The sequence below is a fragment of the Anomaloglossus baeobatrachus genome, chromosome 9 (genome assembly GCF_048569485.1).
Source record: "Anomaloglossus baeobatrachus isolate aAnoBae1 chromosome 9, aAnoBae1.hap1, whole genome shotgun sequence".
In the NCBI taxonomy this organism is placed as follows: Eukaryota; Metazoa; Chordata; class Amphibia; order Anura; family Aromobatidae; genus Anomaloglossus; species Anomaloglossus baeobatrachus.
The window spans coordinates 108,784,175-108,797,138 of record NC_134361.1 but is presented as its reverse complement, the minus strand read 5'-3'; the positions used below and the strand labels follow the sequence as shown (position 1 = coordinate 108,797,138).

The 12,964-nt window shown below is 39.2% G+C and overlaps 1 protein-coding gene across 1 annotated transcript in view; it reads left to right on the top strand.

The window, feature by feature from the left end:
* The window catches only part of LOC142251279 (synaptotagmin-like protein 2), a 152,395-nt gene that overhangs the window by 99,236 nt on the left and 40,195 nt on the right, over window positions 1-12,964 (top strand). The window contains exons 8-11 of the mRNA XM_075323924.1: window positions 1,483-2,520; window positions 5,530-5,628; window positions 8,899-8,990; window positions 9,102-9,203. Coding sequence (XP_075180039.1) covers window positions 1,483-2,520; window positions 5,530-5,628; window positions 8,899-8,990; window positions 9,102-9,203 — 1,331 coding nt within the window. The remainder of the gene's footprint in view (window positions 1-1,482; window positions 2,521-5,529; window positions 5,629-8,898; window positions 8,991-9,101; window positions 9,204-12,964) is intronic.

The window sequence follows — 12,964 nt, the reverse complement described above, 5'->3', positions numbered from 1 at the left end:
AAGGAGAGTCGGGAGGCCTCCATACACATTAGATTGTTGGCATATTCAGCTGACTTGAGTTTATTATGTACAGGACCCATTATCCTGCATCCTCTTGTTTCACAGTCTTTTAACAGTTTCCTGATTTTATCTTAAAAGAAACTTGTCAAGTAAAAAACTGTTATTAATCTGTAGATGTGTAGGTTATTAGTGTTCTAAAGTTGTGCAGCTGCCACAATGAGAGCCCCGCTGCCGGGAGGTAATGAAGTTTATTACTTCTGGTAGCCTTCGGCTTTCAGTCATAGAGGAGCAGCTTCTTCACCGCTCAGTATGCAGAGAATAACATATACAAAAAGCATGACTATGACCAAACAATAACTATGAAAAAATCATACATTTTATTGAGAAAATGTCAGTAGATACATGTTAAAAATAGTAAGCTGAATCCACACAATGTAAAGGTATGAATATATACTCATATATACATACATGTATACCCACATATATAATGCTAGAGAAATTTATGAGTGGCAATAGTGGATAAAAATATATAATTGGCCATCATATTTGTTTACTCTTGTAAGGCATTTCATTGTAGCAAGAGCAGGTAGGACAAGTGAAAACTTAAAGAACAATGTAACTGGTACTTTCTTAGCCCTCTTTCACACGTCCGTGTTTCCGGTACGTATGACGTCCATTTTAACACATACCGGAGACACGGACTCACAAAGACCCATTAAATTCAATGGGTTTGCGCACACGTCTTGAGTTTCACATGGTCTGTGTGGACCACATGCAAATCCATGTGCTTCCCACAGCGACATGTACATTTTTCTTCGGCAGCGCAAGTGTCACACAGACCGCGCACTGATGTGATCAGTGTGACACATACCCGAGAAAATACAGATGACATAAAAATAAAGATTTTTTTTTATACTTACCTGTCTCCAGAGCTGCTGTTACTTTCGTGCCCATTCATTAAGCTCATGCATATTCACTACACTGACCGCGGACCTGGAAGTAACAGCAGCGCTGGGAACAGATAAGTATACCAGCTCATGCTGTCCATGTGCTATTTGGATGTCACACGGATAGCACAAGGGACAGTACACGTAGAACACACATAGACACATGCACACAGGTAAGCACTTTCACCACGGACCGTGAAATATGAGTGTTTTACGCGGACGTGTGAAACAGGTCTTAAAATGTGATTGCAGAGAGTTAATCAAATTAGTTCCTTTAGCTTCTACTCTGCTTTATCTTGATGCCTAGCTATTCTATAAATGCGTCAGATTAACAGTTGGGCTGGCCAAGTGCACACCACGATTTCCAATTGCCACCCAATTTTCATTTGTAATTGTGTGAAATACTTCCCCTTATATTCTTTATGGCAATATTAAGTGGTTAATTTTTTTTATGTATTCTTCATGAAATAAGATATGTTTTACTTTGTGAAATTGTGTTAGTTTTGTGAGTATGTATTATTTTTTAATTTCACAGGTGAAGATGGAAGTAATTTGCAAGAGGGCAATGCACGAAATAAAAATTCAGTATCAAAACCTACACCTCTTGCCAGAAAAATATCTTCTGAAAAAAGTCCAAAAGAAGAAAGTAAAAGTCCAAGTAAGATACCAGTCAAAAGAAGCACAAGCAGGGAAGCATTAAAGACTGACATTTCACCACAATTGAATCATTCATGCGTCAGTTCCAAGAAGACAGAAACAGCACAGTCAGGATTATCCTCACCCGAAATAGATTTGCCTAAAAACGTCAAAACAAATGCAAACTTTGAAGTTCATTCAATGAAAGAGCTGCAAGGAGACCAAGAGCCCATGCTAGACAAAGACCAATTTAAGTCTTTAAGAAAGTTTTGGGAAAAGGGAGTCGGGAATTCAGGGAATGCAAGTCACAGCCATTTAGAGCAAGAAGCAGAAGATGCAAAGAATTTAGATGAGTCTCCTGCAAAGCCAAATCACTCTGTTCCTGTGCAATCCACCACAAAAGTTAATATCGAGGAGAAGTCTCTGCCGGAGTATGCACATCGATTGAAGCACTTCTCACAAAGACCCCAAGTTGTGTCCTCCAGCGAAGATGAAATGGTCCATGTAGTTCCACATCGAAAAACTCCATCTTCAATACCAAGATCAACCTATGCCAAAAGCAAGGGTTCATCTAATTCTAGAAGTGTCTCTGTATCGGAAAGTAACGGGACAACGTCGCATAGTGAGGACAATAGTGGAGTTAGCCGCTCTTCTAAGAAGTCAAAGCTTCCAGTTAGAGCTTCTTCAGTCACCAAGGAGACTTCCTCTTCGCCAAAAGACAAGCAGGCACCCATTTCTGTGCCAGAAGTAACAGACTCTGTGGAGGAAATCATTGTTCCACAAAGCAAACCAGAAGTAGCAGAGTCACTTTTTAGCAGGGTTCAGATTTTAATTGATACGGTGTCCTCTGATGAAGAACAAGGTGGTACAGACCATAAACCCAAGAAACCCAAGAATGAAGACATGACGGGACATGCACCATTGGAAACTGAAAACGGTATTACTGTTTTTGTTGTTCATCAATAGTTTTACTTTAAACATTGGTTATTTCATGTCTTAATTGATATCAAACCAAAAACTATATATTTAGTGTGTGAGTATACAGCTCTGGCAAAAATTTCAGTTCTTCTGATTTTTCTCTTTAATGGTATATTTTTGAGTAAAGTGTAAATTGTTCTTTTATTCTATAAACTACTGACAACATGTCTCCGAATTTCCAAGCAATACATTTTCTATTTATTTATTGAAAATGAGAGAATTTCAAAATAACAAAAAAATGCATTGCTTTCAGACCTCAAATAATGCAAAGAAAACAAGTTCATAATCATTTAGAAACAACAATACTAATGTTTTAACTCAGGAAAAGTTCAGATATCAGTATTTTGTTGAATAACCATGATTTTTATCACAGCTTTCATGCGTTTTGGCTGCTTTCTACCAGTCTTTCACACTGGTTTTGGGTGACCTTATGCCACTCCTGGTGCAAAAGTGTAAGCAGTTCTTTGTTTGATTGCTTGTGACAATCCATCTTCCTCTTGCTTACATTCCAGAGGATTTCAATGGAGTTCAGGTCTGGAGAATGGGCTGGCCATGACACTGACCTACAAAAGGAATGGCAAATGGCAGCTGTGGTGAAGTGCACGGCAAGAACAGTTCGTAACAGGCTTCCTAAGGAAGGGCTCAAGTCATATAAAGCTAGAAATAAAGCCTTTCATCAATGAGAAGCAAAGAAGAGCCAGGCTAAAGTTTGCCAAAGACCATAAGGATTGGACCATAGAGGAATGGAGTAAGATAATCTTCTCTGATGAGTCTAATTTTCAGCTTTGCCCAACACATGGTCGTCTAATGATTAGACAGAGAGCTGAAGAGGCGTACAAACCACAGTGTCTTGCACCCACTGTGAAATTTGGTGGAGGATCGGTGATGATCTGGGGATCCTTCAGCAAGGCTGGAAGTGGGCATATTAAACTTTGCAAAAGCACATATGACTCAAGCCGCATACAAGGTTATCCTGGAAAAACAGTTGCTTCCTTCTGCTCAGGCAATGTTCCCCCAACTCTGAGAACTGGTTTTTCCAGCAGGACAATGCGCCATGCCACACAGCTAGGTCAATCAATGTGTGGATGAAGGACCACCACATCAAAACCCTGTCATGGTCAGCCCAATCTCCAGACCTGAACCCCATTGAAAACCTCTGGAATGTAATAAAGAGGAAGATGGATTTTTGGGGGGGGGGTTTGGTAGAAATAATTGCTATTTTTCTCCCTTTGTCTTAAAGATAAAACAACCCATTCAACAAGACCACCGTAGTTCACAATTGCACTATGCCAGTTTTGCAATAGTAGAAGATGCCACATTCATTGAGAGGTGCCCGCCACATAATGAATTTGGCATCTCACCTAAGTGGCGTGTGCCTTTGTGCCCTACACCAGAAATGGACCTTCACTCAGTGACTGGAGTAGCATTTCTGGAATATAAAAGCTTCTACTTTTCATGAATTTGATGGGTGTACTGTATGTGGTCAAGCCACTGTCCTGTCCTAATTCCTCCCATTTTGGCAGAGCTCATTCACACTGGCTTGAAAATGTGTGCTCTACTTTGTGCTGCCCACAAAAATTGGCAACTTTTCAAAGACTTTAGGACTATCTACTAAGTCCAGATTGACAATGTGGCATTTCTATCAGGTTCTAGAACAGATGGTCTGATATACAAAAACAATTAAGAATATCTTTTAGATAAAAAGCTAAATAAATCTGTCACGTATACAAAAAATAACCCCTTGTGATATCACAGTTGATTAGACTGAAACCCACCCATTGTGATGTCAAAAAAGCTTTCATGAATGAAATACTTAATATTACATCACTTACCTGAGGAAACAGTGATGTGATGTCTCAGGAGGTTATCTCGCAGCCTCAGACTTTTTCACAGCTTGTTACCCCAAAATACCAGACTAAACCCACCTGTGATGTCACGGCAAAGAACTGAAACCCGTCTTTTCTCACAGCATCTTCTCATACAGAAACCCTCTTGTGATGTCATCCATAGTTTTTGGACTAATTGCCGTAGTTTTTGGACTGCTTGATTTTGAGCGATCAACGGTGTGCCACTGATCACCTGAGTCCAGAAAACCACTCAACATAAAAATCTAACAAAAATAACTAAATTTCAAGAAATGTTTAATGCCTCGGACGATGAGTGTTGGTTATTTCTTTATGAAGTCATAAAGTGTCCCCAAAAAAACACCCATAATCTTGTTGGTAACTAGATATGGCTGACATGTTCCTGATGTGGGGAAAATGTGGCATTAAAATAACAACTACTAATTACTATTTAATAGATACAATGCTGGAACAGTAATACATTTTACCTTTTTTTATCATATTACGGTAGTTTTGCCTGTATTTTCTCTTTAAAGAGAACCAACCACCAGGATTTTCATATATAAACTAAAGCCAGTGCTATACTGATGCTATCATGCTGAATTCTATACATACCTTTAGTTGTGAGATCGGATGTAAACTTTCTGAAATATAAGCAAGTAAAGTTTGTGAAATGCACTGTTATCTGATTGATAGGTGCTGCACAATATCTAATAGGTGGGTTGGGTTTTGCTAGTTATTCCCGCCCCTGTCTGCTGCCTGGCCTTCCTCCCCCTGTCTCTGTTATTACAGGGGGAGGAAGGAGGGAGGAGGGACAAGGGGGAGGAAGGACAGGCAGCAGAGAGCGACAGTAATACCTAGCAAAACCCGACCCACCTATTAGATATTCTGTTGCACCTCTCATCAAATAACAGTGCATTTCACAAACTTTACTTGCCTATATTTCAGAAACTATACATCTGATCTCACAACTAAATGTATATTTAGAATCAGCATGATAGCGCCAGTATAGCACTGGTTTTAGTTTATACGTGAAAATACTGGTGGTATGCCCTCTTTAAGCTAGTAACAAATGATATCTAATGCTGATCATGAACCTGATACGTATTCGGTTTCTTCTGTAGACCAGAGCGCTGATGGTTCTCCTGAAGATGTGACCGCATCAAAGACCAGCAGCGTTAGCAACGCACGAAGCATGGTGAACATTTATACAACCACAGAAAGTGAGTGTTTCAAGGATCAAAAGTAGCTATGTCGGTTGTGTTGCAGATCGGCTTTGAGCTTTTTTTGTGTATTGTCCATTTAAAGGCCAGTTACCGATGATTACAGCACAGTCAGAGCACTCTTTTCTCCGTGTACCTAGGAAACCAAGCGTTCAGTCCATAATGTTGACTCTGCTTTACAAATGTTCTGTTTGTTCGTCCACATCCTTTTCCTGATACAAGTCGTGGAGTCGAGTGTAAAATAGACTTCATCGTGGTCTTTGTTCTTTTATAGAAAACTGTTGACAGCTTGAGAAGGGGCAGACACTGATGCAAACAGCATGGAAAAATGTTCTGCATCCATAAGCACATGTCCTAGTTCACGCTGGAGCTCTTTGGATTTGGATGTGTTTTCCAAGGTGCTAGTCTAATTTTGCCAAAAGTGGCAAAAAAAGGGTATAATAACCCATTGTTGTTCACCTTTAACTCTAATCTATTTGATATTGAAGAGTTAAAAAACATAGATGACAACAGAGTGAAAAAGAAATGCATAAAGTGCGCTATCCGATATATTTTACTATACTAACCCCTTCAAGAAGGAGACAATTTTAATTTTTGTGTTTTTGTTTTTCCTCCCCTTCTTCCCAGAGTCATAACTTTTTTATTTTTCTATCCACATAGATATATGAGGGCTTCTTTTTATTTGCTGGACGAGTTGTACTTCTGATTGACACCATTGATTTTACCACATGATGCACTGGAAATTAAGAGAAAAAAAAAATTCTGAGAAATTGTAAAACACACAATATTGATATGGAGTTTTTGGGAGTTTTTTTTACGGTGTACATTTTGTAGCAAAATTGACCTTGCAATTAAGTCTCTCCTCATCTGTACCATCTTGGCAATCCCAAACGTCCATTTTTTATTATTTCAGTGATGAAAAAAACAAGAGTTTTGCCCCCCAAAATTTGGGGAGTTGTGTTGCCATTGTCCAAGACCTGTAAAATCTTTATTTTTCAGCCAATGGAGCTGTGTGATGGTTTATATTTCGCATCGCTAGACAACGTTTTTATTAATACCATTTTGGGATAAAAAAAAGACGTTTTGACCACTTGTTACAGCTATTTTTGTGATATTGCAGCAACAAAAAAACGTAATTTTGGTGTTCTTGAAATTTTTATTTACAGTGTTTGCTAATCAGGTTATTTTTATTTTTTCATATATCAGACTTTTTTTGTGTATTTTTTTATTTTATCTTTATTTTTAATTGGAAAAAATGGGTGTAGTTTGAACTAATTAAGATTTTTTTCATATTTCTAAAATGTTTTTGTTTTACTTTTCACTGTTTCTAATAGACCCCTTAGGGGACTATAACCTGTGAATGTCTGATCTCTTGCACTGTATACCGCAATGCCATAGCTTGATATGGTGAAAGTTAGTCTCCTTTGAAGCCCAGTCACAGGGAGAGTTTCAAAGGAGCGCTGGGATGAAAAGCACAGAGCTCTTCAACAGACCCCGTGCTGTGCTGCACCACATCAGCGACCCATGATCACGTCTTGGGTGCGCTGATTGGAACTTAACATGGCGTGACCCCATGCCGGAGTGTGTTAAATGCAAGTGTTAGAGCTTGACAGCATGATTTAAAAGCTTAATAATTGTGGGCAGAGCTCCACTCCAGCCCTGATTGTTAGGGGCCAGTCCTGGTTATAATACACAGCTATCACCTGCCGAGTATGGAACAGGCTTACCCAGTGAGCCTGCTTCTGACTTGCGCCGAATGTGTACTACGGATATCATGAAATGGTTAAAGGGAATCCATCAGTAGGAGCAACCCTCTTAAGCCGCCTATACGGGCGTACAGGTCACATGAAGCTGAATAAAATAATACCTTGATACAATAACTTATTCCAGAGAAATCCACATTTTTCTTTATCTGTAAATAAGCTATTAGGATAGATAAACCGGACACTGATCTCCTGTAGAATCTGACCCAAGAGCTTATTTTAATTTAAAGGGAGCGTTACTAGTGTGAGACATGTAATGGCTGACAGTCGGCTCTCTTCAGCTACATGTCTCACACTGGTAACTTCCACTTTCATTAAAAATAAGCTGTGGTGGCAGATTCTCAGGGACCGCTGCCAATGGGTTTTCATCTGTGATAAAAATGCAGCCCTATATTGAACTTTGAAGTCCTATCTCTCTATTGAAGTTAATGACTATCCTTATTCCAAGCTAAGGAAAGTAATGAGAAGAAGTGCTGCCATCTCTTTTATTAGGACATTGGGTGAAGTCACAGTTCCATGTAACCTCATATCACCATAAGATATATACATTTCTATTGTAGATGTCTCAACACGGTGGCTCAGTGGTTAGCACTGCAGCCTTGCAGCGCTGGAGTCCTGGATTCAAATCCCACTAAGGACACTATCTGCAAGGAGTTTGTATGTTCTCCCCGTGTTTGTGTGGGTTTCCTCCGGGTACTCCAGATTCCTCTCACACTACAACAGAAACATGGTCACAGGGATCCTAGATTGTGAGCCCCAATGGGGACAGTGTTGCCATTGTATGTAAAGTGTTGTGGAATTAACAGCGCTATATAAATTAATAAATATTATTATATTATAACCAACTGTAAACTTAGTTGGAAAATGGCTGGCGTTATTCTTCAGAGGATACTTTTTATTAGCTGTTTGCTTCTCTGTAGTCAACAAGCTTCCATGCTGCGGTTATATTCTCGGTGCAGGTTTTCCATGCGCTGCAGTGGAATGAACAGAAAGGCAAAGCTGCTATCTGATTTTTTATTTAATATTTTTCAATGATAGGTTAATTATTTTTTCATTGACCGAATCTGTCTGTGTACAAAAATTGCAGTATGGTGCGATTTGCCTCGGAAATTTGATGAGACTCAAGTCTATGGGTGCGAGGAAAAAAAATCAGATGCCACAATATAGCATCTTTATCATCTTTATTAATACATTGAAATTCTGTTGCTTAGAATAGTAGATACTCCTGTAAATAATCAATTATTGCTATTGTAAAAAACGGACGTCACAAGGATCACAAGTGAGAAAAAAATTGTCCCGCTTTTCTGGATAACAATCAAACCAATTTTTTACACTGTCGTCAGTCTTAGAAGATCTTGTACAGAAAAGAGGAGAACAAATGTGGTGTGACCATGGATTAAGACACAACTAAGGTCACATCAGAATTACTTGTTGCCAATTTGATATATTTTGATGTATCCTTTTTGTTTCTCACTATTCTTTCCTTTTTTTTTTGTGTTTCTCTAAGCATATAACAAACCGAACACGTTAAGTCACCAACTTCTGGAGCCGGACCGTGCCAAGGAGCTGAGCAAATCCACTCCAGCCCTGCATTCAGAGGTAAGGGCAAGCACAGTACATAATGTGGCCATCATCATTATATTTTTATTTATCATTCACTTATTTTTGTAATTTATCTGTAATGTTTCTTCTGTCGTTTTTTGGTTTTAGACTGAATCTGACACGGCCTCAGAAGTCAGCTTTAACTTTAAAAGACACCGGAAGACCCTTAGCAGTGGCAGTAACTCCTCAGATATGGCATCAGTATCTTCTGTAAGTGTCTTACCAAAACCAGCTCAACCAATGTCTGTCCAGATGGAATGTGTCCGAATTATCAGCACAGCTCAATAATAATCTATGTTACTGGGGGTTCTATCTTTTTTTTTTTCCCGTGTAGTACTGTCAACATAATCTGCAGCACTTTCCAATTCATATAAAACTTTTTTGGTTAAACTTTCCAATTCATGTATTTCCCTTAGAAATGAACGGTGATTATGTCTAATACACATTGGACATGCTAAAGGGCAGTAAGGTACTGCTGCCAGACATGTAATGAGCATGTAGGGACCATGTACTGGACCATCGAATCAATAGAATTGAGAAAGTAGGCGTGGATATGTTTGCTCTTTCACTCCATACGTTTCCCATGCTTCCTTACAAGGGTAAACTGAGGCTTAAAGGACCTGTGGAAGCACTTTGCCTTAGTGCGAAACGGCCGTTATCCGGTGTGCCTGCACTCCCCTCTCCCCTTACATTTTGTAACCTGTTTACAAAAAGTTATTAAAACTGCAAAATCTCACTGTGAAGTGCCTCCCTCCTTTCTTCTCTTGATTGAGGCTTAAAGGGTTTTCCCACAAAAAATGTTCATTTTAAAGTTGATTTTATTTAATAGATCTTAGAATAATGATAATTTATACAATTGGATGTGTTTAAGAAAAATGTTCCTGTGCTGAGATAATCTTATGTATGTGTTCCTGCTATGTGCTGTGTAATGGCCGTATCTAGCCGTACAGGGACATGGTCTGATCATTCCACATCTTCTGGGCCAGGAAGGAAGTAAAAAACTATACAGATATTATAGTTTGGTATTGCAAATTATTCTTTCTATGAGGTAAAATATTTTTTAAGAACAGGCAGGGAAATGTTTTACCTCACAAAAAGAATCAGGTATGATCCCGTGCTGAGTTATCTGTATGTTCTGTTTTGCTTCCTCCCCTGCCTGTGGTATTATCAGACCATGTTCTTGTACAGTCAGACACGGCCATTACACAGTACATAGCAGGGACACATATATAACATCTCAGCATAGGAACATGTTTTTTTGAACACATCTAACTGTATATTATTATTATTATTATATGATATATTGATTAAAATCAACATTGAAATTAACATTCTTCTTGGGAAAACCCCTTTAATGATGGAATATGCTCTTTGTGATAGGGATGGGTATTATTATCTTGGTCCTATTGAAGCTTGCAATCTAATTGACAAAGCATCCTATTAGAGTGTTGGAAGAAACCAAAGCAAACGTGGTATGAGCATACAGATGTTCCCTTCAATCAGACTCAAACCCAGGACCCCAGTGCTGTAAGTCATCAGTGCCAGCATGCTACTCCACATAACGCCTGGCTACAGTACCCCGCAGATCTGGGGGCCAGGAGCACTGGCCACTGTGGCTTTTTCATTCTCCAGATTACTGTGGGTTCCAGGAGTTGTAAAGATAATAATCTCCAGAACCAATGAAGGTATTTAGATGATTTTTGCTACATAAATTAAATATAATTCACCTTCCCTTTTAACTTAAAGGAGTTTTCCTGCCTTTTAAATGTTAGCAATTGGAAGGAATGCTTATAAAGGAAAATAAGAAGACATGTGGTACTTGCCTCCAGAATCCAGCTTCTGTTCCAGTGCTGCCACTTTGTCTATCTCCACCAGACCAGTAGAGATGATGCCCTAACCCTGAAGCCGATCAGCGGCCATGGTAGTCAGATAACGGTTGGTCGAGACATGATCACTTCCATGGTTGGAGTGGCTGTGCTAGAGAGGAGGGCAGATTTTGGGAATAACTATACCGTCTTTTTTTCCATGCATCCTTTTCCAGTGCAAACAAATAAAGAAGACCAGTAAAACCCCTTTATTCCTGCATCCAATACCAATACGCAAGAGAACTGTCTAAACCTCAGGGTTGTAAATTCCACATTTTTCAGTAACCACACTGTAATGCTAGAGCACACTTAGTAAACTGGTAGGTGGTGTATGTTGGATCTCAAAAAAATCTTGTTTTGTTTTGTTTTGTTTTTTTTTTATAAATGTTGAGTAACTTTTATTTTACCTTTTGCGATTCATGTCCAGACAGTAACCTGGATTGTTTGACTGTTGCATAAGGAGGCAGTATGTGTCTACCATTTCTGGTGCTGTCTAAGCCACATTGTGTTGTTTTGTTTTTTTTAACAGAATCGATCTACGTTCCATACAGATGCCAGTTCTTTATGTTGAACTTTATAATATTACTAGCTCTAGTACCCAACGTTGCCCGGGATAGTAACTGTCTCTCTCTATCTTTCTGTCTCTCTGTCTGTGTCTGTCTGTCTCTTTCTCTATCCATCTCGCTGTGTCTCTCTCTGTCCCTCTCTATCTTTTTTGTCTGTTTTCCTGTCTGTCTCTCTCCCTATCTGCCTCTCTCTCTCTGTGTGTCTCTCTCTCTGTGTCTCTTTCCCTGTCTGCTTCTCTCTCTCTCTTTTTCTGTCTTGCTGTCTCTCTGTCTCTCTATCCATCTCCCTCTGTCTCTCTCCATTTCTATATCTGTCTATCTCTCTCTATTTCCCTCTCTGTATGTCTGTGTCCCTCTGTCTCTCTATGTTTGGCTCTCTATCCGTCTATCTCTGTCTGTATTTATGTTTCTCTCTGTCTCCCTCTCGCTGTTTTTTTCTGTCTGCCTCTCGCTGTCTCTCTCTATCCGTTTCTCTACTGTAATCATATTACCACACACATAAGCTTCTTATACTAAGAATGTCCTTAGTTGCCTATAGCAACCAATCACAGCTCCTATTAATGACCTGTAGCTCCCAGATCTATTGACTTTAATGTATGCAGTCTTTTTGGTCGAATAACTGTAAAGCGCAGGGTTAAATATTCCCCTCAAAACAAAGTCTATGACGTTTCCTGAGTCAATTGAGGTGTCTGTGCAAAATGTCGTGATTGTAAATGTGACGGTGCGGATTCCTTTAGCGGACATACACACATATACACTCAGCTTTATATATTAGACTACGTCAAAGATTACCAGTAAAATATCTTTTCCCCGGCTAAACAAGCTTGACAAGTCTTACTTATTCTATTTTGTTTTGTGTCATCAGGAAAAACTGACTCTTCACATTCTGTTCTGTACACAAGGTCATTAAAAGAGGATTAACAACAGCAGGGCCCAATACAATATTGTCTGTCACATATTTAATTTTATGTACATAGTTCTTCATTCACATTCATCAAAGTAAGCATGGTCAGGAAACACATTTATTAATGGGTTTGCCTAAAGGAAGGTCTGCTATGAAGACTTTATTTTTTACCAAATCTGTGCATAGGTGCATGTAATGTAGTGTGAATGTATTAATCTACTCACCTAGTATCGTTCTGCTCCTCTTCTCAGTGACGTCACCACCTCTGCAGACTCTATAGGTCACACTCCGCTCAGCGTGACCCGGAAGTGGTTTTTACAATACAAGTCTATGTAGCCTGAAAACAAGGCTACATAGACTTACATTGTAGAAATCTTCTGGTTGATGCATAGAGTAAAGAGTGGGCTGGATAGAATGAAGAGTAATGTCTCTGAGAAGAGGAGCATAACGGCGTTGGATCCTGGAGAAGGGGATGGAAGGGGAGTATATTAATACACATACACTACATGACATAGACAGATTAAGTAGAAAAAAAACATTAGAGGGCTTCTTTAACAAAACATCCCCTACTTTGCTGTTGATCCTGATCATGACAGCTCTACATTCTACATCCTTACCAGGCAAAGCGGTTATTAC